Source organism: Arvicanthis niloticus, chromosome 30 (assembly GCF_011762505.2).
Source record: "Arvicanthis niloticus isolate mArvNil1 chromosome 30, mArvNil1.pat.X, whole genome shotgun sequence".
Taxonomy (NCBI): Eukaryota; Metazoa; Chordata; class Mammalia; order Rodentia; family Muridae; genus Arvicanthis; species Arvicanthis niloticus.
Window position 1 is genome coordinate 5,046,977 of NC_133438.1, and position 27,943 is coordinate 5,074,919.

The 27,943-nt window shown below is 50.3% G+C and overlaps 1 protein-coding gene across 1 annotated transcript; it reads right to left on the reverse strand.

Moving 5' to 3' along the window:
• Positions 1–9,233: 9,233 nt before the first annotated feature.
• On the reverse strand, positions 9,234–27,812 carry Epn1 (epsin 1). The gene is given in 12 exon segments (XM_076927610.1): positions 9,234–9,844; positions 10,005–10,262; positions 11,486–11,572; positions 11,707–11,817; positions 12,172–12,475; positions 14,049–14,132; positions 14,714–14,788; positions 15,128–15,252; positions 18,043–18,292; positions 24,376–24,630; positions 24,632–24,705; positions 27,658–27,812. Coding segments are annotated over 12 exon segments (1,977 nt in total). The 5' UTR covers positions 27,803–27,812; the 3' UTR covers positions 9,234–9,635.
• Positions 27,813–27,943: the final 131 nt, after the last annotated feature.

The window sequence follows — 27,943 nt, forward strand, 5'->3', positions numbered from 1 at the left end:
TTTAGCTGAAGCAAGCACAGGAGAAAGGATGTTTTGCTAAAGCAAGCACATGAAAGCACACGTGATGAAGGCATCTTTGCTAACAACACACATGTATTGGGCTGCCTTACATTGCATAGTGGAGTTGCATTTCCATCAGGACTCCACAGAGAGAAACGCACTAAAAAGCTTCTGGTGGTTTGCCTTGGCTTCCCCCGACCCCCACTCCCATGGACTCAGGCTGATTGGCACAGTGATGTCAGATGAGACAAGTGCACATGCTGAGGCAAGACACGGTGGAGGACACATGGTGTTTGGAGGGTATAAACAGGACTGGATGGTCAGTGACAAGAGACAGAGCTTGGCTTGCTGGTATAGCTAGTTGTGCAATGCTTGTGGGTCTTGTGTCTTCCCTGAGAAAGGCACACCCAAGAACTTCTCCTAGTGTTCCTCCTGGTCCCTATTGTTGACTTGTGCTGAGGCTGAGACCTGGCTGTCTCTGCTAGACAGTGGCACCACTGCTGATTCGTGACTCTACCAAACTGGATTGCTGGTGTATCCATGAAGTGTTTGCAAGTAGACTGAGCTGCCACTGATGACCAGTGAATTGAACTGGTGATTTCCAGACAACACAGACAGGAGATGCTACAAAGAACCTCTCTAAATGAGTCCACTTCCCCACACCCTTTCTTTCCCACTACCTCTGGTGGGTGGTGGGCTAAAAGGGAGGTTGACGCATTTAAGAACAATCATTAAAAGTAAGTTTTGAAAAAAAATTAAAGTTACACGAGTTTAACCCCAGCACTCAGGCGGCAAAAACAGATGAATCTGCATGAGAGTTTGAGGCCAGCCTGGTCTACAGAGTGAGTTCCTGGACAGCCAGGGCTAACTCAACAAACTAAAAGTCAAAGGGCCAATGATATGGCTCATCAGGTAAAGATGTTTCCAAGCCTGATAACCCGAGTTTGAGTCCTGGAGTCCATGTGGTAGAAGAAAACCAATCCCTTCAAGGTGCCTTCTAAGTTATACACACATGCTCTCTCTCTCTCTCTCTCTCTCTCTCTCTCTCTCTCTCTCTCTCTCTCTCTCTCACACACACACACACACACACACACACAGAGAGAGAGAGAGAGAGAGAGAGAGAGAGAGAGAGAGAGAGAGAGAGAGATCCAAAATAAATGTGAACCTTTCATTTCATGCCTTCAAATTTCTAGCCCCGTAACTTCCACCTGACTTTTTGCTTGCTTGCTTTTTTGTTTTGTTTTTTGATAGGAGGGGAAACCTGTCACAGTGCACATAGAGGTCAGAGAACCACCTTTGGGAGTCAGTTTTCTCCATCCACCATGTAGATCCCAAATTGAACTCCAGTTGTCAGGCTTTGCAGCAAGTGCCTTTACCCATCGACAGGCCACCAAGAGGTAGAATAAGGTTGATGATACTCCAAGACTTGGGAGGACAAGCCTGCGCTGGTAGTGGAGAGTGAGGAATGGGTGTGTGACTTTATACAAATGGACTGCGAGGCTAGCAGTCAGTACTCATCTGCTGCAACAGAGCCCCACAGATTAGATAGCATAGACACATTTTCCTATTGTGGAGGCTGAAAGTTCCAAGTCACATGTGAAGGTTGGTTTCTCCAGAGACGATTGGTTTATACAGGTGCTACAGTCGTCCTTCCATGCATCTGAGTCTCAGTTCATCCCTTCTTGTTCTTCCACAGCACATACAGTAATGGGTTTATGCCACCCATAGGAATTCTTTTTAGTTTTTATTGCCGTGTGTGTGTGTGTGTGTGTGTGTGTGTGTGTGTGCGCGCGTGCGAGTGCGTGCGCAGGAGTCCAGAGGGCAGGAAAAAGGGCATCAAATCCCCTGGAACCAGATATTCTGCAAATGCCCCTCAACTGCTGGGCCAAGCCTCCTGTCCTATTTTTTTTTTTAAGTGTGTATGCTTACGCACTACACACACATATGTGCTACAGTGAACATTTGGAGGTCAGCAGATAACTTATACAAGGAAGTTCTCTCCTTCCACCATGTGGGTTCTGGGCACAAACTCAGGTCATCAGCCTGTAGCAAGTGTTCTAACCTTCTCTACCATGTATCTGGCCTTCGTTATGACAGGTCATCAGCCTGTAGCAAGTGTTCTAGCCTTCTCTACCATGTATCTGGCCTTCGTTATGACAGGTCATCAGCCTGTAGCAAGTGTTCTAACCTTCTCTACCATGTATCTGGACTTCGTTATGACATTGTCATATACACTTTTTGTTGATTCCACAATCCTTACCCCAAACCCGCCTCTTTGTTTTTATTGTTCCCCGTTTCCCCCAATAGTTTTCTGATGTCCTTTAATGAGACTATGTGACTTACAGGATTAGAGCATACTGGAACAGCCTCATGTCACCCTAACCATCCCGTCTCCAAATACAGCCATGTCCTAAGGCACTGCCTGGCTTTGGGGGAAGACTCCATTCAGTCCACTACAAGGTCTGCTCATACATGTACTGAGAGGCTGCTCCACCTCAGATGGCTATCAATGAATGATGAGACAGAGGGCCCTGGGGACAGAAGAGTGTATGAGTAGAGCATGGACCAGAGTGCACATGTCCAGCTGGGAGCCGAGTGGGCAAGACCATGGAACATACTATAACTTCTGTGACAGTTAAGACTTGAGCAAAGTAAGTTCCTGTCTGAGTATATTACCCAGAAAGCTTACGCTGGGTCCCTACATTTTCCCAACAAGCCCTGCCTGCACCATCATAAGCTCTTGCTCCCTCTGTTGCACAAGAAAGCCAAAACTCAACTCAATGCAATAACTACTCTGGGATTAAGTTTCTCAAGATTCAGTATGAGACTCAGTAGTGCCAGGATTAGAGGCAGTGGCTTGTTTCACAATACACTTGAAAGCCCAGTATTCTAAAAAACTGACACTCAGAATGAATGATGCCACTTTCTCTTAGTTCTGGATCCTAGGTCTGATGCTTTAGATGTAAATATAGAGCCTGGAGCAACTGCAGAAACTAAGAAATAGAAGGGGACCATAGGAGAGCAGAGCTCTACAGAGGGCAGAAGATACAGGTGCAGCTCTAACAGGACAGCTGGGATTACAGAGAGAGACTGCGCCTCCCAAAACAACATAGGCTGTTGCTCGTCCCGTTGGTCGCCTCCCAGGACCTAATAGCACTTCTTGTTAAAGTTTAGCCCCTGTAAAGAATTAGGTTTCTTGTGGCAGTTTTGGTTTTGGAGATAAAAGTCTCTTTAGCCTTGGCTGTCTTGAAGCTCACAAGAGATCTTCCTGCCTCTGCCTCCTCAGTCCTGGGATAAAGGGTGAATACCACCTGAGTCCTATAACGGACTGGTGAGCCCAGAAGTCTCTGGAAAATAAACACGGGGTCTTTGGTAAAGGTGTTTCTTAGATATGAAGAAAAGGGGGCAGCAAAGAGCTGGAGCGAGAACAGGTAGCGCTTGCAGCCCTTTCTCATGCAGCCGCTCTTCCTCTATGGTCTTTTCAAGTGGGGCAGCCTCTGGCACAACTGCTCCACTGGGTTCAGGAGAGTTGGGACATTTTATTACCTTCTTCTGCTTCTTCTAAAGGAAATGGAATAAAGGCAAAGACATGGGGGGGGGAGTGGTTAGGGACAGGGAGATGGCCCAACAACCTGAGTTTGATCCCCAAGACTCACGTAAACCCAGATGTCCCAGGGGGCTCCCAGTATCACACTTCCATTGCAAGCCTCCACAGTGGTGGAGTAGGCCACACCCACCCATGGCATCATCTCCTGACACCAGGAGCACACCTCTCCCAGACATAGATGGAGTTCAGTTTTTAACTAAGGTTAAGATTGGGCTGTTCAGAACATTCCATAACAGAGGCCATGTTACTCCACAAGCTTCCTCCCTACTGACCTCTTCCTTCGAAATACTTTTTGTCAGAACTAGAGATTAAATCTAGGGCCTTGTGTACGCTAGGCTCAACTGCTAGTTATGAGCCTGGTTTTGCTCTTTCATTTTGAGACAGTCTCACTAAGTTGCCTGGGCTGGTGCTCCTTTTGCCTCTCTGGACAGCAGTATACAATCTAGCCTGACATTGGGTTAACTGTGGTTAACTCTGGGATATATTGTAGCTATGGGTCTTTTCTTTTTAAGTTGTACGTATATGGTGTTTCTTCTGCGTGTGTATCTATGTGCCCACTGCATACTGGTGCCGAGGAAGACAGGAGACAGTCTAGAACTAGATGGTAAATCAAATTCCAGTCCTCTGGGAAAGCAGCAAATATTCTTAATAACTGAGCCATCTCTCCAACCCCATAGCTAACAGCTCTTAACAGTAATACCTCAACAGTCACTAGGGAACATAATTACCATTTTAAAAAATACTCCAGGGAAGAAGGGTTGACGGAGCTGCACAGGGAACAAGGTTGGCCCATTATAAATTATGGGAGAAACCAGGAATAGCAATAGCCAGGTTGTTCTGGGCCTGATGCTATTGTCTCCAGGTCTCCACATTAGATTTGTTATTCTCTGATACTGGAGAATGACTGAGCCCAGGACCTTGTGCATGCTGAGCAAGTACTCTCCCAAGCTCATAGTTCACTGTGCACACTCAGCAAGTACTCTCCCAAGCTCATAGTTCACCGTGCACACTCAGCAAGTACTCTCCCAAGCTCATAGTTCACTGTGCACACTCAGCAAGTACTCTCCCAAGCTCATAGTTCACTGTGCACACTCAGCAAGTACTCGCCCAAGCTCATAGTTCACTGTGCACACTCAGCAAGTACTCGCCCATAGTTCCCTGCACTTGAAAACATCCCCTAGTAGTTCAGTGGCAGTGTGCTTGCCTGGCATGTGCAGGGCCCTGCACTGAGTCTCTGGATTAGATCTGCTACCTCCACAACTACCGCAGAAAGCATCCTTGTGCTTTTCAGTAGTATTACCCAGTGGTTACTAGGCAAGATATGCCCACTGGAGGTTGTCACTGCGCTGACTAGACACCTGATCAAAAGCCCACAGCTCTGGAGATCATAGGACCTAGAAGGGAACGCACCACTGTTGTTTTGTTAAGTGAAGGTATTAAACTACTCTCTGAATATTTATGCATATACACATAGATTGGTACAGCTTTCAACCTTAGCCAGCCTTTCTGCAGGCTTCTAACTGACCCAAGTGCTCAGAGTGAGTGACTATTGATTACTCAGCTCTGAATGGGGTATCTCTATCACCTGCTCATCCCTGAATGGGGTATCTCTATCACCTGCTCATCCCTGAATGGGGTATCTCTATCACCTGCTCAGCCCTGAATGGGGTATCTCTATCACCCCCTCAGCAAGGGTGCAGGAAATGATGCACACTGCAGAACAATGGATGGAAAGAAGGTAAGATCTGGAAGGTTGGGGAGGGGTGCTGTGAATGCTGTCTTCTGGACAACAATGAACTCCCCGTAGCCATGGTCACCTGCAGAAAACCAAGCAGCACGCATCCCAGCAGGCAGCACTGAACTGAACATATTAGATTACCAAAACAACACACCAAGAACGGGGGACACAGAGGTGGAAGAGGAACGTGTTGAGTACCTACTGTGTGGGAGAAGGGGTGGATATAATCAAAATACGTTTGTTCCATTTTTTTTTTCAAGGCAGGATTTCTCTGGGTTTTTTTTTTCCCCCTCTTATATTTGTTTATTTTCCAAGACAGGGTTTCTCTGTGTAACTGCCCTGGCTATCCTGAAACTAGCTCTGTAGACTAGGCTGTCCCAGCCTGCTTTCTGAGTGCTGGGATTAAAGATGTGCACCACCATGGCAGGTGGTGATACATTTTTAAAATTTGCATTTAAGCGGCAATTTTAAAATAGTGCTGTTTAAAATCTGTCAATTAAAGCACTGTTGCTAAAATATACATCTACCTGAAAACAAATCTGAGGAAAGAAAATGTAGCAATTTCTAAGTGGGAAGTATGTCAGAATCCTACAGGAAGTGAGGGTCCCAAGAGGGTAGAGGCACCTGGCAGGGGTGCGGGTGCTGGCCTGGAACCTCAGCAAAATATAAGGAGCTAAAGGAATCTACAAACTTTCTTAGACAGGTGGTGAGCTCTGCAGCCATCTGGCCTGCTGCATCTTCCACTGCGGTGCAGTCACCAGAGCATTGTGACAGCAAATCTCTGTCTATAAGAACCTGTGGTCAAAGAAAGCAGAAGTATACCATTAGCAGGAAATGGGGGTTCCTGTTTTGTGCACAGTGAGACAGGGCAAGGTCAAGAGTGAGACTGTCTCAGGAGTAGACGTCCCGAGTGGGGAGCTGCTTTGGCAGAGCAGGAGAGAACCCACATGCCCCACCCATGGTGGTATACTGCAAGGTAATGGCAGTTACCCAGGTGATGGCAGAGTTCCTGGGAGCCAACCAGAGCTTAGATGTAAAGCAGATACACTAACCAAGGTATCAATCTCCCATGCCAAATCCAGTGCCAGGAGTATCTTGTTAGGCAAAGACCTGAGGGTTCAAGGAAGAGTTCCTGCCTACGACCCAGGCCAGACCCTTATGGACCAAAACTTAGGAGAGTCCCTCTCAGCCAATTCATTATCCAGAAGAGTTCTGCCATGGAGGAAGCCAGGGACTTGTGCCCTCTAGGCCCACTCCACAAATACCCAGGTCAGAGAGATAACCACACACATCCCTCCCCAACATGTAGGTCAACCCTGAGCGTTGAGTTTTAGAAGTTTGTCAGTTCAGCAAGAACCCTTCACCTTTTGACAGGGCTCTTTATACCACCCACCCCACTCCCACCCCACGTGATGTCTGGTCACCATCAACAAGGTGAGGGGGACTGAGGGAGACAGTATTTCATGCAAATACATTTAAAAAAAAAAAACTCAACCCAAATCGCCATCATTTTCTACCTGCAGACCCATATCTGCGGCTTACACCACACTACGTTCAGTAGAGCCAACTCTCTGCCCCGCTGCAAGACCCACTCACCAGGGTCCCCATATTTGCGATAGCTTAATTTTTCCTAACAAATCATCTTCTGTGTATACGTAACACATGCAGATATGGGTGCCCACGTGCCTGAGCATGTTAAGGATCGCAGAAAACATCGGATGTTTCCCTCATGCACTCTCCCACTTCTTTACAATCTGTTAAGGTATGTATGTATACCTAAGTGTTTGCACGGGTACAGGTGGAGCTCAGAAGACAACACTGGACGTTGGTCCTTACCTTCTACTTTGATGAGAGAGATGAGCTGGCCTTAAGCTTACTAAGAGCATGTAGGGATTCTCCTTGCCCCTCACCATCTTAGTAGGAGCACTGAGGGTAAAGACGCACAGGTGCCCATCTTCTGCTGAGGTTTAGATGTCTCAACACAGCTCCTCACACTTCACATGCTAAGTGCTTTCTACTGAGCCACATCCCCAGCCTCAGAAGGGTCTCTCACGGAACCTGGAGCATACCCACTCAGCTAGTCTGCTTGGCCAAGTCTCCAGGATGTGAACATCTGTGCCCCACCCACCCGCTGCCTTTCCTAGCCAGATGGGACCTTGCATTTTCAGCTGCATGCTAGAGGCCCGACCCAACACTGTGCACAGTGCTCTACTGAGCCTGATCATGCTGCCTAGGGATGAGGGGTCACTAAAGAGCCCTCTCTGCTAGGGGAGCTGATGTTTGAGCTGACACATCTTGTCATGGGGATCACTACACACCCAGGTGCTGAGCCTCGGGGGCTTCCTTTAATGGCAGCACCTGTTAAAACTCTGCTGGCTGGAATATTCTGAAATAAGTTATGAGACACAATTTCTTTGAGGTTGCTTTGTATTTCAGTGTAAGGAAAATGCAAAGGGGGTAGGCAAAGGTTGTGTTGTGGCTTCCAAGCCATGCTCCTTTGGGTTTCCTTAGTGTTTTGAAGAGCTGGCAGACAGAGCATCAAACCTTACCCACCACCAGGCCAGGTAGTAAACAGACTTAACTGTTTTCCTCCTGTGATGGAGTAACTGAAACATGTGTCAAGTTCAGAGGTAAAAACAATAATAAAATAAGATAAAATTCCACCATACACACTTCCTTCAGGGCACACGGTTTGACCCAAGAGGTCACCCAACCATGAAGTCATTCACTCAACCCACAAGATAAAGGTCCTTCCTGCCTCAGCACCCAACTGAACTGGCCTAAGAATACCTCCCCCTGAAGCAAGGGACTAGAGCAGGGGGGCCTGAGGAAGCGCCAGAAGGGGACAGCTGGGAACTCCTGCCAACACGCCCAGAGCACTCCCGGCCAGACTGCTCAGCCAGGGAGACACCTGTAGAACTAATCTGACTCCCAACAGGGCACCAGTGCCCTGTACCCAACCTCCCTGACTATGGGATGTCAGCCACTTCTCCCATCAACCTCCCCAACACCCCTGGCCTACTGGAGAAAACAGATGGGGAGCAGTGTGCTCCCCGTTGTCAGTGCCAGTGGTTGCTCCACAGCAAGCAATGGTCCCTAACCAAATATAACTGTCTCATGAGATTTCTGCTCTACAGCCTGTATGGGGTACTGCCCCTAGAGTCATCTCTAACACCCTCACAATGCCCTTGACTGCAGTCTCCTAAGCAAACCTTCTCTACTTTTGGGGGTATCTTTAACTGGCCTGGGTGCTGCTCCAAGGCTCCAACATGTTAACAAGTGTAATGGTGATATAGCTATCTGTGTCATCATGAGCCTCCACAAGAGAAGTGACAGTTAAGTATCACATCTGTGCTGGCCTGACTCCCAACCGGCCATCAACCGATACAACTGTTGCCAAGAAAATGAAGCCAGCAGTCAGAATCTGACCTGTGGAGCAATGGAAGACCCCACCTAGAAGGAAAACCCAGGAAGCGCAGAACAACACTGTTGGTAAATGCCTATCTGTATACACAAGCTGACAGGAGCCACCCAGGCCACCTGAGGATTCACTGACATAGTTATCACATGATAAAAACACACAGCAACAGCCAAGAGATACCATCTGGTGGACCACTGGGTTTAGCCAGCAGAGGCTAAAAAGGCTTCCAAAGCATGCTGAGATGAATTAGTGATGCCTGTGAAGGACTCAGGGCCACAGCTTAGCCACGGCCCAGGTCCTTCCCATCCTCACCCAACTCAGCCAAGCTCCAGGAACTGAATCAGGAATTCAATGCTTCAGAAAGGTTCATTCCCAGTTGGTGTCAAGAAGTGACTCTGACCAAACCCTGAGTCTGCCCTGGAAGAGGTGTTTCTCTGAACCGTGGATGGGACTTTGGGGGAACCACACCCATGAGAATTGCCATTTATTCCCAAAGTTGCCAAAATCATCACCAAGGATTCACCAGGGGTACCAAGGGAACAAGAAGGCTCAAACACTGATTGGGGGTTGTCGGGAGTTTAGAGGGAGGTGGAATGGGTGGGGGAACCCCAGCTGTCCCTCCCCCATCTAATGCCACAGAAAAGAGTCCTCCTCTGGCCGGCTCCCCTCCCCATCCCCATGTCCAGTTTTTCTCAAGGGGAGGTGGGTTGGGGACTTGGGAAGAGGGTGTAGTGTGAGTGGGCCCCAGGAGGGGGAAGGGCGCTGTGGGGGAGGGCCCCCCCCCCATTTCACATGCACTCACAACACTGATCTCCCAGGGAGCAGAAATTGGGGAAGCCAGCTGAACCAGGCCTCCCTCCTACCCTGGATTATAGGAGGAAGGGGTTAGTGTTGGGGGCAGGGGGACCCGGGGGCATCATTGGGGGCAGGCCAGGGCCTCCACCAAGAGGAGAGATGTAGGTGGGTGGCGCTCCAGGAACTGGGGGCACAGGACTGAGACGGAGCTGGTTCAGGGTAAGTGTTGCAGGGGGTGCTGGCTGGAAAGGATTGGTGACGGAGGGACCGGTGGCCGAAGCTCCTGCAAAGAGAAAAAGCAGTCAGCAAGCGCTTGTCTGCCCAGTGTCTGTGTCTTGGATACACACCAAAGTGGAGAGAAACATGCATGCTCCATGAGACTTCTACTCCGTAGGGACCACAGAAGGAACCAGAGACAAAGGAGACCCACATTCCACACTCACCGCTTGGAAGGAATGGGTTGGAAGCCTTGGCTCCTGGCGGTGTGGGGCCTGGTCGGCTCACCAGCGAGTCCAGGTCCACGAGGGCTGCGTTAGGGCCTAGGAATGACTCCGGAGTCTTCCGTGTTGGGGGGGTGGGAGTAGGGGTTGCAGCAGGTGGGGGACTCCCCACAGACTCAGCCAGAGATCCCCCAACCCCACTCATGTCGAATGCCCCAGGGCTGCGAGCAGGCACCTCTCCTGCGAGCAACTCCAATTCCCCTGGAAAAAGCCAGGACAGTGCTCATATAGACTGGCAGGCCCACCCTGAGTTAGGGGGAAGGGGGGACGGCAGGGTGAGGTCTGAGGAAGGGGCAGGCTGAGGGGAGTCTGGACTAAAACTGTGAGGATCTCACTGTGGTGAAGAACTACAGAGGGAATGACAGATTCACGGTGTCAGGATAACCCACAGTGACAGTCCAGGAAGGACGGTCTCTGAAGGCAAGACAGGACCGTCTACGGGACATCACCAATCTCAAAAGAGCACGTCCCCCAAAGGTCCAGCTGCATATGGAACTTTATAGTGCAGAAACCAGCAGACACCCTGGGATAGTTCATGACATCTAAGGGCCAGAGGGCAGACTTTCTCCCTCAAGGAATTAACCAATGGAAACACATCTGTGCACCACAACCAGAACTTCACTACAAGTTGGCTCATTGAATCAAGAAAATAAAGCGAAGCCCAGGGGTGCAAACATATGATCCCAGTATTTGGGAGACGTAGGTAGGAGTATCACACATTCATTCAAGGCTAGCCTGAGCTATAGAATATAGCAAGATCTTATCCCCAAAACAAAAAACAAAAACATGGAAGAAGCTGGGGCTGGAGCTCAGTGTAAGGAACAACTAGTGTCCAGTCCCAGTACAAGAAGAAAAGGTGCGGTGAGTACGGGGATGCACCTACACTTCCAGACACTTAAACCAAGGCAGAAGAATGACAAGCTGAAGGACAGCTTGGGCAAACAACCTAGCAATGTCTCATCTCAAAAGAAAAAGTGACCAGGAGTAAGCAGGCCTGTGTGTGGCTGTGGGTAAGGCACTGACAAGGAGATGCAGGCCCACTCTTGGGGTATTTGCAGTCAAGACACACAGACCTACAGTCTACAGTCAAGGCAGGTGCTAGTCTGTTCCAGGGCCTCAGAGAGACACGGTTAAACAGAAGACAGCCCATAGCACCCGCCCCAAGGGGGTGCCCAAATGTCCCCAGTTCCTATCCCCACTCAATAAACAATCCAGAAGCAGAAAGGAGACAGACAGGAGCGTGTGAGCGTGTGCATAGGACATCCATAGTTACACGTCTCTGTGAAGAGGGGTGGCTGCGTCTGACTCACTCTATCATGTGCATTCTACACCCAAGTACAGCAGGCACCACCTGGAACAAGGCAGAGACAAGAAGCAACCGAGTATGGAGGTTCCTGGGGGGGTCAGGAGGAGGGCTGACTCACCTGTGCTGCTCCCAGAGGTTGGCAGGGCAGTACGGAGTCGGTCGAAGTCTGAGAACTCATCAGGCTCTGTGTCAAAGCCCCCAACTGCTGTGGGGGCCAGGATGCTGAGCTCAGCAGCTGCCTAGGGACTCTAGCTCAACCTCCTCCACCCCCAGGACCCAGAGAAACTCAACACTCATATTGGGACTGCCTCCCCAGCCCAGCAGAGGGTAGATCAGTACCTGCAGTGCCGTTGCTGCTGGGTTTTGCAGGTGAACCTCCCCAGGGGTCTGAGAAAGTGGGAGCAGGTGCCCAGGGGTCAGAGGATGGGGGTCCACTGACAGGGGCCCCACCTAGATGAAGAAAGAGATATATGAATTAGTAGCCTCTCCTGCTTGGACAGCTGCTGCCTCTCAATCCGTTGTGGCCCAAAACCACACAAACAACTAGCTCTGCTCTCAGGCCCTTCTACCTACAAACATGTTAGCTAGTTACTTAGCTAGTTAAGGGATGGGCTAGGTCCACCCACACCTGCTCTCAAAAGCGCCCTCAACTTTCCCACTGCCTTTCTTACTTAGCTTCACAAAGTCAAATGCCCAAACCCCTCCCTCTGCCTCGGCCATTTCACGACCACCTACTCTGCCCAAGGCCTTCCTTCCTAGAGAAGGCTACCCCAGGGGCTTCAAAGAAGCTATGGTGGTGCTCACCATCAGAGCTTCCCCATGGGTCAGGTGTGGGCCCCTCTCCAGCTGCAGGAGCTGGGGTCCCACCCCAAGGGTCAACAGAGGGCCCTGTTGGGGCTGCAGGCCTCCAGGGATCCCCAGAGGCTGGTGTGGGAGCTGTTCCACCCCAAGGATCAGCAGCTGGAGGGACAGCAGGTCCCCCCCAAGGGTCTGAAGCGGCAGCAGCCACAGGGACAGCAGTAGGCACAGATGCCGGGCCCCCCCAAGGGTCTGAGGCCTGTGGAGGAGCTGGGGTTGTGAAGACATCAGCAAGATCCATGAGAGATGACTGCAGGAAAGAGAAGAGAAGGGATGTGAGGCGAGAACCAGAGAGAGTCAGGATGCCACCCACAGTTGGCTGTACCTCCTCTCCAGCCCTGCTCTTGCCTACGATCTATCCTCCCAATTTCATATCCAGTCACTCCCCACTGGAGGTCTTCCTCCAGAAGGTCCCAATTTACCTACTCATCTTCTGCCCTTGTCTATTCCCTGAACAACAACCCCTGGGTCCTCTGAGTGAAGACAGAGGTGAAGCTCTTCTCCCTGCAACCAGCCAAACTGTAAGCCTTCCCTCACCCACTATGTGCTTTGGCTGGGTTTTTAAGCTGATCTAGCCCAGCCTTCACGACAGCAAGCCTTCCCTGAGCTCCCACCAGGTCACTCCAATCACCTCCGGATGTCACATCACTATCCTGCACTTAACACCGTGCAGTACTGCCTGCCTATGGCTGCCTGTCCATATGCAGACACTTAAGCAATGTGTGTCCTGGTGCTCTGAGGGCAGGCACATAAAAGCAACCAACCAAAGCCCTTATGTGACAGTGGAGATAACCCACAGAGGCGGGCATGAACACACTAGAGAGAGTGCATGCATGCAGCACACGAACACACACACACACACACACACACACACACACACTCACTCCCATGACACTCCCATGAGAGACAGGACAGCCAGGCCTTCCCCACGTGGCCAGCCACATTTACACTCAGAGTGTAAAGGACAGAGGCCAAGACAAGTTGAGTCTCCTACAGCCAGATGTAGGAGCTCCCAGGCCTAAGGCCAGCCTGAGCAGACACTCCTGTCTATCAAGAAGCCATAGTGGCAACAAAGTCACACTGGGGCTGGGATTGGAGCTGGTAGATTACTTGTCTAGAATGCACAAAGCCCTGGGTTCAATCCCCAGCCATTCGTAAAATCATGCATATAAATCCCAGCACTCAGGGAGCAGAGAAGAAAGGATCAGAAGTCCAAGGTCACTTCAGTTACACAGAAATGAAAGGCCAGCCTGGGCTACATGAGACCCTGACCCTCCCCTCCCCCCAAAAAAAGTCTGATAGAAAGAAGCCTGTTCCTGATGACCCCATCTGGAATCTGGAAGCAGGTTAGGCTTAGGGTATGCAGTTATGAAGGCACCCAGTTAGGAAGCAGCTACAATGATCCTAAAACAGCTGCTGCTGCTGCTGCTGCTGCAGTCTCTGGCCCAAATGCAGCCAGCTGGGGTCCTGACAGGAAGATCTGAGAGGCTGCCTGGCCTAAGTCTGTCTACACACTGAATCATGAGGAAACAAGTGTGCAAGCCCAGGAATCTAGCAGGGTCTAGCAAAGTCAGCTGTGAGCACAGGAGTGACAGACTAACTATTCTCTGCCTTGATTAGGGGATGCTCAGGCAAGGACCACCAACCCTTACTGTCTAGCAGAGACAGAGTCTTTGGAAGGCATCTGGCAAAACAGTATGGACAGATGAGCCCCAAGTCCTGCTGCAGCTGACTTAGTACCCAGTCTACATGATAAGCACCTCTGACCACAGGTGACATGGCAGGTGCTAGTGACCCAGAAGACAGAACACACAGGCGCGTACCTCCTCCTTGCCCCCAGTCTCCCTCTTGCTCTCCTCTATGGCCATCTGCAGTCTCAGGTCATCCCCACGACGGATCCTCTCTTCCTATGGAGAGCAGAAGCAGCCAGACAGGTAGGGTTCAGAACAGAAGCCATGGGAGGGCAGCTGGCCCAGCCCAAAAGTCCCCATCCCAGCCACCCTCTCTCCCACTGTGAAAACAAAAATATAACATCAAAATGCAATGTGAACAATGTATGGAATGGGGATGGGAATGGGAAACCTGGGTCGGAGGTGGGGCAGGAGGCAGCAGAGCCTGGTGTGGTCTAGAGGGGAGGGACTGTGTGTAGGGAGCTATGGAAGGGGTGGCTGAACCTGGTTGCAAAAACAGCTTAGGAAGCAGTGGGGCCAGGGACGAGGAGGAGGCCCTCTCATCCTGGCTGCTGCTGAGGTGAATGACCTAGTGACGCTTCTGTTGCAGATCTATCCAGTGTCCTGGGTGGTGGCCACCCTGGTTACTGTTTGGACCAAGGTATCTACAGCTAAAGATGCTGAAAGAGGGCTGAAAGTGAACACACCTGAACTCAGGGGGAGGCAGTTCAGGAAGGGGGAAGGGGCAAGGAGTAGGGACCCACGGACCTGGGCAAGGTGTATGGAAAGCCCTCGGAGGGGAGGGAGGCCACTCTGACCTTATCGTGCTCCTCTCGGCTCAAACTAAGGGCCAGCTGGAGCTGGGCGTCATCCTCAGGGCCGCAGGACGGGGGCTGGCGGAGAGAAAGTCTGAGGGCAGGGCAAGGGAAGCCAGAGCCAGAGTCACAGGCAGAGAGGCAGGCCAAAAAGGGCCAGAGAGCCAGAGCTGAGCAAGATCAGGGAAGGAGACACTGGGTCTCCCAAATCAATAAAGATGGGCAGAGAAAGAAAGAAGCTGTGTGCCCGACTGCCAAAGGGCAGGGCCGTTTCCCAGGAGGAAAAAGCTAACGATGGAGGAAGCACCAGAACAGAGAGACAGCAGGAGCAGGGAAAGAGCAGGTGGAGAGTGATGTGGGCGAGGCGTGAGGACAGGATGGCAGAAGTTGGCCCCTCCCCCTCTACAGTGGCTGTACCTGGTCAGCCTCCTCCTTGCTCATAGCCAGGGCCAGCTGGAGCTGCAACTCCTCCTCCCCGCTGCTCTGTGGCCACGCCTGCTCTGCCTCGGGAGGTGCTCCAGAGCCCACAGCTGCTGAGGAGGCTGGAAACAGGAAGACATAAGACACAGATGGACCAGAGACCAATAGATGGGAACCCACAGCCAGATGTGGGCTGCAGCCCACAACCCAGCACAGATCCCTTTCACCCCCAAGGGGCCTCTGAGGGCCAAGCTGGGAGAGAAAGTTATAGAGCCGGAGTTCAGGGAGGAGCAAAGGCCAGCCCCACCCTCACAACAGCAAGAGTGCAGAGGGACAGCAGGGTCCAGCCTCCAGAGGGAGCCTCCCTGGTTTCCCAGGCTAGGAGAGCTCCCAATAAAGCAGACAAGGGCGTCCATTTCCAGGCAGAATTGCCGCCCCGGCAGGAACAACTGGAACTTAAAAGGGAAGGCAGAATCTGTCCAGGCTGTGGAGACCAACAGTGGGAACAAGAGCCTTTGGCATCAGAAGAAGGGCAAGGAGACGGGGGAAAGGCCACATTAAGGTCAAGAGTCTGGCTCCAGGGCCAGCAGAAGGGAGAGGTTGATGGTGCCAAGAAGAGGACCAAGAGACCCCAGTTCCCACAGTCTGCATCTTGTCATCACCTCCTTCAGCCTTGGCACCTGCCCTGGGCACTGTCTACAGGCTCCATGGTGGCTCCTGGTTCCCTGTCAGAGGGCAGGTCTCTAACCAGTGCTCCAGCAGTGATCCAGGGAAGATCCATACACTATAGCTGCCTGCTCTATATCACTTTCATCCTAAGATAGATCCAGGAACATCCTCATCAGATAGGTGTTGGCAACCCATAGCCCACTGCCAAACCTACACTGTGCAAACACCTTAAGGGTCCTGGCCAGGTTGCATCTAGTGACACTGAAGGCCCCACCTCGAACCTTACAAGGAAATGGGCAGCAACCAACAACACAAGATCTTCCCACACCAACCACCCAGCTTCAGGCTACTTGTGGCTTCCAGCCCTTTGCAGCCCTGTCCAACTCCTGTGTAGAAACATTCCTTTCTCTCCGAGCCGTTTGCTCTAGGACATGGGTCAGAAGACCATGGTTGATGGCCAAAAATGGTACTTTAAATGGTTGAGAAAGAAAATGAAAGAACATGTCAAGACATAACAAAAATCGTTAGGAAATTCCAACTTAACCCAAGTAGTGGTGGCGCACTCCTTTAATCCCAACGCTTGGGAGGCAGAGGCAGGTGGATGTCTGAGTTTGAGTCCAGCCTGATCTATAGAGCGAGTTCTAGGACAGTCAGGGCTACACAAGAGAAACCCTGTTTCGAAAAGCAAAAAACAACAACCAAAAAAAAAAAAAAAAAAAAAAACCAATTTCAGAGTCCATAATGGGAGCATTGGAAGCACGTTTGTGTGTGGGCCAAGTGACGTCCATGCCTCAGGTTCCCAGGTCAGCAAAGCTCAAGGCACTCAAGTGTCTGGCTTCTCTGGAGCTTGGCCATGTCTAGCAACTAAAAATCCCTCCTCCAGAAACTATGAAAATGGCCTAGTGGTTTAACACACTTGCTGCCCAAGCATAAGAACCAGAGTTCAGATCCCCAGAATACACCTAAATACTAGGTAGACAGTTCACTGGAAACTCCAGCCTAGGGAGACAGAGACAGGGGCCAGAGCAAGCTGGCTCACGGCTAACATACTGGTGAGCTCAGGGTTTGACTGAGACCGTGCATCAAAAAGAACAATGTATAGAGCAATCAACACTGGCCTCCGTACACGTGGCTGCAAGCGCACAGCCATCTGTTCACACGTGCACCCCATACACACATATGTATGCATACCACACACCTTCCACAAAGCCAACCAGGCATGTCCCTTGCTACAGACATCCCTCCTCAACCCAGCCCAACCCTACGTTACAGCTTCCACCCTTCCCCTCGCGGGTCACTCCTGGACCTCCCCAGGTCCCTCCCTCTGCTGCACTCCCTGCTCTAAGCTCCACCCGAGCACATCCCATAGTGTCCTCACATCTCTGATCCCAACATGATGTATCGGGCAGAAGGCCACAGTTAGAACCAAGGTCACAGACTTGATTCCATCTGTCCTGGAAGGTCCAACCCAGCTCACCCCCAGGACAGCACCGCTTCCTCACCCCCACAACCACTAAGTGTGTGGACTAAGTGCAAACTAAGTGTTCACAACTGCCCTTCTATAGTCTCCCTAACTATTCCGGCTTTCCCTGCCATGCTCCCTCAGTGTGAAAAAATGAAACCCCTATGAAATCCAGGACCCCAAACATGCCACTAAACACGGCACAGACAAATCCCAGCCTTATGACGCGGGGCCTGTTCTCTTCATACCACTTTCATTTCTTTTCAGATGCTCAGCAGCACCCACCGAACTTGCATTCACCACTTACAACAACATTCTAAGCCCTTAAAATGTACGCTCGCAGGCCATCCCGTCAGGTCAGCCACGGTGCTGGCCTACTCTGGGACTTAACACTACCATTTAGCTAGAGGGACAATCTACAGGAGGCCAGACTAACAATTCCATCAGGAGTGAGCACACATGTCCCCATCAGGGGCTGACCTAACCTTGAACCTGGGAGTTCTGAACCTCAAGCAATCTAACAAGATGTGGGCACTCCTGCCTGGACACTCCAAAAACCAAGACAGGAGTCGGGGACTCTGCTGGCTGGCTGCCCTCAGGGTCTGGACACACTTGGGCCCAAAGGAGACATTCATTCGCAAAACTTGTAGAGTCTAATAAGGCCGTCCATCACGCAAGGCAAGGGGGGAGAAGGGTGGATCAGCTGGAATGGGCCCACAGACGGGAACAGAGGACAAATCCTAGCTGTCTGGGACTTCCAGAAGTGGGAGAGAAACCTCACCCGTGGCAGTCTGTGCCAGTTTCTCCTTGGTCTTGAGCGCGTGGGCGCGCTCCTCCCGAAGCCGATCCTCGTCACGCAGTAAAGCCACCAGCTGCTTGGCCTTCTCCCGCACATTCACACCCTGGTCCTTGCCATCACGGTCCACGTACTGGAAGTCCTTCAGCGTCTGCACAGCATACATGTTCTCTTTGCACTGTTGTGATACACGCTCAGAGCCAGTCTTGATGAGGTACTCCATCAGCGTCATGGCCTGCAAAGTGCAGGCACACCAGTCACTGACACTGAACTCCACTGGAGAAGGGACTAGAGACTGAGGAAGCATTTGGGCCCTGGGACAGCTGCCCACATTCAAGTCTCACAATCCACTGTCTGTCCACCCAGTAGAGTGTGGAATAGACCTAAAAGGGAGAAAAGTGGGGACACAGGCTACCATGAGCCACACACTGTGCTCGGCTAGCACAATGTGTACTCCCGTGGACATGAAACATCCAGAAGAGACCAATTCAGACAGACAAAGGAGACCATGGGTTGCCAGAGGATAAGTGTAAGTGGGAAATATCCAATAGGATCAAAGAAAAGTTCATCCATCAGCCAGAGGTGTGACTACCAGCACCAAATGTACGAGATGCCACTGGACTGCTCACCCCAAAAAGCTGACTGCTGTGCATGGGCTCTTATGTAGTTCAGTAACACCACAAAAAGCTGACTGCTGTGCATGGGCTCTATGTAGCTCAGTAACACCACAGAAGACAAGATGACAACCACCAAAGTAGCTGATCAGGGCATCATGTAGGACCACAAAATGCATCCCACATCCCGAAGGCAGAATCTGAAGCAACAGAGCCAAACCAAATTAAAGTGCAGGAAGTCTAAAGGATGAAGAGATGGCCTGATACTAAAGGAGTGAGCTGTTGCAGGAGCCTTCTAGCCCAGGCTCTCTCAGAAAGGATAAGCTAAGCGCCCAGGCCAGGCCAGACACCACAGCATCAGGAGTGAGAGATGAGAGCAAACACACCACAGCTCACTGGCGTTCTTTGGTATCTCTATTTTGTTATATGCAAACAAATTCAATTTTCAGCAAGATGAAATTAAAGTACTTAAGGAAAAAAAAATAGTAATTATAACCCAGGGGCCAGAGAGATGGCTCAGTGGTTAAAAGAAGTCTTTGCTCTTGCAGAGGACCCTAGTTCCAATCCCAGCACCCACAAGGTGACTCACAGTCATAGATATTCTAGTTTCAGGGGTCTACCAACCTCTTCTAACCTCTGCAGGCACTAGTACATAAGCAAGCAGTCCACACACAGATGCAGGCAAACAATCATACACATAAAGTCAAATGAAATAAATCTTAAACAAATGAAACAACCAACCAACCCAAGGAAAGATCTAACTCAAGGCCTGTCTCCAGAGCAATATCATGGTCATGGTCCCTCTAAGAAACTGAAAAAGGCTTAGTCACTATCCAAGGAGAAAAGCACACCTTAGGTTTATGCAATGGCTATAGAGACTCCATGGAGCCCCTCAAAACTCAAAGTTCCTGGGCATGAGTGGAATGAGAAGACATGGGACAGAGGAGGCAGACACGGGCTAAGCACTATCTACACATCAAAAATGTGCTATAAGACATTGTTGCACCCCATTAAAGTTCTGTAATGGGGAGGACAGGCCAGGGCAGAGGCACAATGATTCCCTATACTGATCACACTAGCCTCAATACTCACAGTACTTCAGCCTCAACCTGAGAACTAGGATTACAGGGTTATGCTACCACCCACCTTGGGAAAGGCTTTCTGACAAGTATTTCCATCTGATTAGTCCCCAGCTGGCCCTGGCAGTGTTTATTCTCAGAGGAGAAATATTTCTATGCATGGCTACACCCCAAGGGAAAAGGCAGAGAGGCAACCCGGAGGCCCTTATGTTTTGGAATCCAGAATCTTCCATATTGAAACCAGGAAGACACTGCACAGGGACACACCTGAGAATCCAATCAGAAGGGAGTTCTGCCAACAGCCATGCAACACAGGACAGGAGCATAGTATATAAATTACTTCACCTTAGTGAACATCGTACTGTGTGTCAGATGGTTATGAGACACTTTCATCCCTGTAGCTCTCTGGACTTTGGAACTGCAGCTAAGACTATGAAGCAGGAAACGGTTCAAATACCCGGGCACAGTGCCATGCATACAAAAACTGTTGTAAATGCACTGAGGCCACCCAACAATACGGAGTATCAGAGTATCAGTGACACAACTGCTTCATGCAACACAAAGAAGCAGAGATCACTGCCCCAGGCCTGGTAAGCAAAGCAAGAGACCCCAACGAGCACACACCACTGTCCCATACCAAGGAGTTCTCTAAGAGACTCCACAGACATTCCCAGTGCCCCCCCCCCAGGGGGGGCAGGGATGTCAGGAGAAAGCTCCTGGGAAGCTGAGCACATGCCGCCATCTCCCCCTGGGAGGAGGAGTGTGCGCAGTCAGTCCCACACACTAGTCAGGTTAGACACCCATGCTTTAGTTGTTCTGCCATGCCTCAATGAAAAGCTTCTTTTTTGTTTTTTGTTGGGGGGGGGGTGGTTTGGTTTTGTTTTTTTTTGTGTGTGTGTTTTTTTAATACAGACAACTGAATGATCCCAAATAGATAAGCCATGGAGCTTGTTAAGTTTTAAATCAGTTCCACCAAGGAAGTACTCCTACATTATAATGAACATTTAAAACAGGGTTGGCATCTTTATTTCTGGAGAGAAATATCTCCATTTTCACACTGCACATTCTCTGACCAACTACTCCAAAGTGAGAGCTGCAGGGACCAGGCCATGTTCCAACAAAACTTCAATTACAAAGCAGGCAGTGCACAGAAATGACCCAGAGCCTGCTCTCAGCTGACTTCTGGTTAACATAAAATGAAGACTGGGGTGCAACTGAGATGTGTATCCTCTAAGAACGAAAGTCAAAGAAAGAGGTGGATTACAGGTCTCCTCTCCTAAACTGCCAAGCCCCTAAAGCACATATTCTCCTCAGCTTGACTAGACCCACAAAGTGTCACCAGGCAGGGATGCACAAGCAGGAGTCCCAGCACAACATGAGAAACCAGAGAGTCAAAGCACACAGGACCCCAACAAACCCACATGGGTTAAGTACTTGCAAGCACTCAAACCTATGTCCAGCATCCCAGGAGCCCTGCCAAAGGCACCACACAGTCAGAGTTAGGACAGAACTGCACTAATGACTGTACAGTAGCTAGAAAAGGTGCCTTCGTCAGATTTCAGAAAACTGTGCCTAGAAAGGAGAGATGTGTCTTTACACCAAACATAGTTTGGTAAATTTATCTTTAAAGAATCCCTTAAAACTAGGCATTAAAAAAAAAAAATCATCCCAAGCCAGGCATGGTGTGGCACAAGTCTGAGGCCAGCCTGATATACACAGAGCGTGCCAAGATAGCCAGGACTACAACCTGATATACACAGAGATCCAAGATAGCCAGGACTACATAAAAAAAACCATTTGTTATCTATCTGTGAGCAGCCTGGCAGCATCTTTTAGAAAGTTTCCTCTGTCTGCTAGAGGCTATACTGGGTCTTCCACCAACCAGCCTCTCTAAATACAACTGGCCAACTACAACTACTTGCCTGAGAGTTGCCTAAGTCTGGACCCCTAGGAAGGCCGGAAGCAGAAACGAACCTGGGAATCAAGATTCCCACTCCCACCGAAAGCAGCCTCCAGCTCACCTGGCCTCAGAAGCCCATCTACGTGTCTTGCACCCCCTGAGTATCATATACCATCGGCAGCCACTAGAACAGCCTTCTCCAGAACTCCCCAGACTGTTGTAGCTCCTAGCAGCCAAGTCTCAGCCACTGAACAGGAGGGATCTGCATTCCAGGGCCTCTCCAGACTAACCTCCCTGTACAACCACCCATTCAAGCCCTGCAGCCCTACCCTCCTCCTCACCCTCAACAAGGGTTGGCTTAGCACTGGACTGAGGTCAGGGACCCCTATGGAGGAGTTAGAGGAAGGACTGAAGAAGGTGAAGGGGATAGCAACCCCATATGAAGACCAACACTGTCAACTAACCTGGACCCCTGGGAGCTCCTAGAGACTAAGCCACCAACCAAAGAGCATTCTCGGGCTGGTCCACGCCAGCCACCCCACGGCACCTCACCCCACCCCACCCTGGGGCACATGTAGCAGAGGACTGCTTTGTCTGGCCTCAGTGGGAGAGGATGCACCTAATCCCTTAGAGACTTGATGCCCCCCCTAAGGGGGGGGGGGGTGTCCTGGAAGGCACCATCTCAGAGGTGAAGCAAGAGGGAGAGGGAGGGAAACTCTACAAGGAGGGACTGGCGGGCAACATTTTGGATGTAAATAAGTAATTAATAATAATTTAAAAAACAAACAAACAAACAAACGAACAAACAAACCCAAGGGTTTGCTTGCGACACTGGGCCTTTCCCCAGTTCCCAGCAGAGTAAATGCCACCTGGCTTTTCATTCTAAGTCCAGTAAGGAACTGAATCAGTGATTAAATGCAAGTCAGGACCGATCTTGGTGTGTGGTGATGAGCATGGAACAGTTTCTCGGTTCTCTGCTTCAATGCCTAGATGTTACTATGTATGCTTCATCTTGAAGCAAAGGAAACCAGCCTACCTTGACAGGAAGTCTCTCAGATAGTTCAGGCCAGTGCAGACTTTAAACTGGGGCCATGAGAGCAGATGCCTCACACTGTCCTGAGATATAGTGCAGGCCCAACTCCCCAAAGCAGAGACATCAGGTACTAACACTCACCATCTGCGGCAGTCAGAAGAGACCCATCCCACAGAAGGTGGTCCAGCAACCAGCCTGATGCCCCACAACCAACACTGTAACTCAGCCAGCTGACCCCAGCCCTTAGCTCCTTTGTCGTATCATGAGAACCAAGGGTGGGAGGCACCAGCAGCACCCCTACTCCCCAAGGTCAAACCTGAAACCAATTTGTTCAGTAATGCCCTGGATGCATTTCCTTCTAAAGAAATGCCTGAAATCTGGGTACTTGACTGGGTCATGCATGCAACCAGACCACGTTTACCAAACTTTTATACCCGTGTGGCCTCTGACCCAGCAACTCCAGCACCAGGGGAAAAAAAAAAAAAACCAAAAAAACAAAACAAGCACATAGGATATTCGCGGCATCAGTTTTGCTTAAAAAAGCAAAACACTGCCACAGCCTAGATGCGTAGGCCGGAACTCCAGCTGCCTGGGGGGCTTAGGAAGCCCACAAATTCAAGGCCTACGTGGACTACACAGCAAGTCAGAGGTGAGCCATGACGATTCAGCAAAAACTGCATCTCAAACAACAGGTGAAAAATGCAATGCTAAGGATGTAAACAATAAAGCAGTGTTTACATTTGTGAAGGCCCTAGATTTAAAGCCCGGTATCAAAGCAGCAAACACCATGCAAACAGTCTCCATGCCCCCAAAATTCCTCTGTGCTCCACTTTGCTAGCACCCTAGTATATACAACGCCTGACAGGCACTAGTCTGTTACCTGTCCCCAAGGCGTAACAGGTCAATAAATATCAGTCAGTCTGACATCCCCATGACCTTACACAGAAGGCACCTGAGAGTCTCATGTGCTGTACCAACATGCCACAGCCCAGGGCCATCTGTGGATCGGAAGTACACACCTCAAAGCACGGACAAAGATAGCCTTCAGAAGCTGGGAACTGATGGAAAAACACAAAAACCCAAAAAACAAAAAAACAAAAACAAATCAAGGAACACCTGAAGGATCAGGAGCTCGAGCCTGGGCTCCGGGAGGCCCTATCGCCACCCCAAAAAATAAGTCGGTAAGTGATCGAGTATATATGCCTGGGTACTGACAATCCCAGAACTCAGAAGGCTCACTACAAATTCTAGGCCAGCCTAAGCTACACAGAAAGACCAAACAAAAACAAATACGTAAGGAAAAATCTGTCTGTACAGAATTATATACCTTCTTGTCATTAATTATTCCCTTAATGACACAGTATGACACTGTGTTATACACCATTTGCACGGTACTAGGTGCTGTAAGCAATCCAGAGATACTTGAAAGACACGGGAAAATGTCACCTGGTCATTCACAAAGACTGCACCATTTTACAGAAGATACTTGACCACCATCAGACTCCAGTCAAGTGGAAAACTAGGAACCAATGTCTCAAGGATGCTGAGGACTCAACCAGCTGCCAAGAGATTTAACATCAAAGAGCAGTCTTCAACTGTTCCCCCTAGAGAGGGGGTGGGGCATAGCTAGGCAAGGCACGCCCTGCAGCACTCTAGTTCTACTGCCCCAAGGGACCACACCCAGGTGCTGACCTTGTAGACATGCCTCCAGTTCTTGCCGTGGTCATTGAGCCGCTTCCAGATCATGCTCATGATCTCAGAGAAGGCCACAACATTGTAGGTGAGGTCAGCAATCTCTGACATGAGGGAGCTGGATGGGCCCCAGGGATCATTGCTTGTGGCCTCCCGGACCTTGATCTCAGCCTCTGAGTAGTTGTGGACGATGTTCTTCATCTGACGCCGCAGCGATGAGGTCGACATTGTGGCCAGTAGTGGTGTCAAGGGGCACCGGCCCCCTGGGGCATGGAGAGCTGGCGCGACTCACAAAGGGAGACCGCAATAGACGCTGGGAGATCACCACATCTGAGGGGGGGGGGGAGAGAAGCTTTGGAAACACAAAGGAGATGTGGGGGCAACCAGCACCCAAGCTGCCCAAGCCTCCCCTCTGCAGGTTTCCCACCACCCTAGAGGGGAAGGCAAGATGCTAAGTGGCCGAGAAGACTCCCTCCCTTTAACCTCTGTCTTAAAGTTAGCCCATCCTTCTTTCAGTTCCTCAAACAAGCCTAGCTTCTTCCTGCCTGGGGCCCCAGATCAGCTAAGGCAGAACATGTAACGGTAGGTCAGTCACCCTGAGTCCGCATCCTAATTCAGCCACGTCTAACAAGAGCTTGTTAACAGGACAGGCCTCAACCTTTAGACCTTAGATTCCTCTGGGACAAAATGAAGCGCTGCACATATGATAAGGGTCTACTAAACAGGTTTCAGTAGAGGCCTGCCAGCTCTGGTGGGGGGCCCTGTCTTGTCCTGCTAACAAACTCTTCCTTCTTCCTCACCAGATTTGCCACATGTCCCAGGGTGCTGCTTACACAAACTCAAATGTTACTGTCCCTGTTGGGGGGGGGGGCGCGGGGGGGGGTGTTCCTGTGAGTGGATTCTTGTGATTTTAAAAAGCTATTTGTCTGATTCTGAAACTACAGTTGACCTAAGACCCACAGTGCTGGAAAGGATATTTGTTTTGCTTTTCTCTACAAAGAAGCTGGCTGGGAAAAACCATTCAATCAACATCTCAGGAAGGAAATGGAGAAAGAAAGAGGCAAACAACCCTGGTACAGAAGTCATGGTAAAAGAAGCCAATGATGGGCTTTTTTAAATGGTAGGGAGACAGAGGAGAAGCCTGAGGCGGTGGGAGGCTGGGGATTACCCTGGGACTAGGTGTCCTGAGGGTAGGGAGGGAAGCTCAAGGCAGCAGAGAGATAAGAAATGTAGGAGTCCCCACTAATGGATACCAACTGCTCCAAGAGGCACATATTATCTCATTTAACACTTAATACTGACAATGGCCTCATGGAAGTCAAATAACTTGCCCAAGGTCACATCATAAATGCCAAAGCAGACTCAACTATCAAACCCATTTTACCTGTATAACTCCTATTTTCTGGCAGGTTGGGGAGGGGGGTGACACAACATCTCTCTACATGTCCTTGACTGTTCTGGAACTTGAAGAGATAGATTCGAGTGTCCCTCCCTCCCAAGTGTTAGGGTAGAGGTGTGTGCCATTAAACTCATGCTTTTAAATTAACCTAAATAAATTAACCTGTGCTGTGACCAGCTGACAGAAAGCATCAAGGGCAGAACTCAAGCAAATAAGGGTCATATTAACAAGCACTTCCGCAGCCCTTACATCCTTCCAGGTACCCATTAAGTCCTGTCCACTATCACCTCAACCCTTACAAATCCATGACTCACAGCCACTTTACACAGGAGGAACAGGGCACCGCAGCACCCTGCCCAGGGACACACACCTCACAGATGGAGCAGTCTGGGTCCAGAGCAGACTCCGATCACCAGTCTGTGCCTCTCCAACAAGCCATGGAGGGAGATTTACTGAGCCCTACCATGATCCAACCTGAAGGAAGACACAGGGGAATGGGAGAGGCTGCTCTTTACCTTGAAGTCAGGCCAGAGAATGGAGCACCTGCAAACAGGCATAACTAGGCAAAGAAAAAAAAAAAAAAAAAAAGAAGAAGAAGAAGAAGAAAGAAAGAGAGAGAGAGAGAGAGAGAGAGAGAGAGAGAGAGAGAGAGAAGCTGGGTCCCAAGTCAGGCCTGGACAGACACCAGAAGACAAACAGATGTGACAAACATGAGAGAGAAAGAGAAGGAGGGAGAGAGGGAGAAGGAGGGAGGGAGGGAGGGAAAGGGGGAGGGGGAGGGGGAGGGGGAGGGGAGAAGAGAGGGGGGCACACAAAACGAAACTCAATACAGAATCATGGGGAGACAGTAAGGCAGGAGGACAGAAAAAAAACAAAACACAACACATGGGACTCTGAACTGAGGGGGGGCAGGAGATATAACTAAAAAGAATACAAAATTTACATTCAAATCCAAACCACATAAGCAACCAGCAAAACAAACCTGTGACTCAGTTCACCTAACTGTGTAACAAAGGGAGGGGTGCTACCTGGAAGGCTTGCTGATTAAATAAGACGAGTACATAAAGAACTTGGTTCTGTGCCCTACAAATAGTAGGTGCTCGGTACTCCTGGCTGCTATTATTATCAGGAAGAAGAAAAAAAAAAAATTCCAAAAGGGTAGCATCTAAAGATGCACTATCCTAACACCAACTACCTACTTCAAGCATGCTCAAAAAAACATACTAGATCTCACAAATGCTGCTGAAAATGGGACAATTTTCCACATTTGATTAATTTAGAATTGCCTAAACAGTACAAACAATATAACGAAATTCTCCCAAGGGGAACTCAAATACCTGGGAAACAAAATCTCTAATAACTAGAGCTACTAGTGACCACATGCATAACTCCAGACCAGACACTGCTAGGCACTTTACCAGCACCACCTCTAATGCGCAGAGACCCTGTGGTGCAGGAACTATAAAGGCTTCCGTTTAGAAGACTAGGAAACTGAAGTCGAAGACCGAGGCAAGCAGTGGAGGCTCTGGATTCCACAGCCAGAGCTCCTACCAGAACACCAGAGACTCAGAAACCTGACAGGCACATCCTAAACCAAAGCAATAGGTTCCTAGAAAAGAATTTAGGGCCTGGGGACGATAGCAATGACCGGGAGAGAAATAATGCACCAAAGGGAGACGAGTCTGGGGAAATGAAGACACAGAAACCCAGAAAATACAAGAACTGCATCCTGACAGGAACACGGAGCGATCCGGGACACAAACACACAGCACTCGCATCTCCAACCCCTTTTGTACAAATACCGAAACACACAGGCAGAGCAACACAAACAACAGGGCCACGCGAAACGGGGACACTGACAATCCCAAAAAAAAGACACACACCGGCAGGCAAACCCGACCCGGGCACAGCGGTACAAAAGCAGCCACAAGCCATCAGCGGCTGGAACACCGGCTCCGAGGCTGGCTGGACCAGCGCGCGCCACGGCCCAGGCCGGAACACCGGACTTGCCGCGACGGAGGCCAGCATTGCGCCCCTCGCTCACCTCGGCCCGCTTACACCGGGCTCCCGGGGGTCATGACGGTCAGCCCCCTGCCCCCGCTCGGCCTCGGTGTCGCGGGGCGCGCGCCGGGCTGCGGGAAGCAGAAGTGCGCACGTGCGCACGCACAG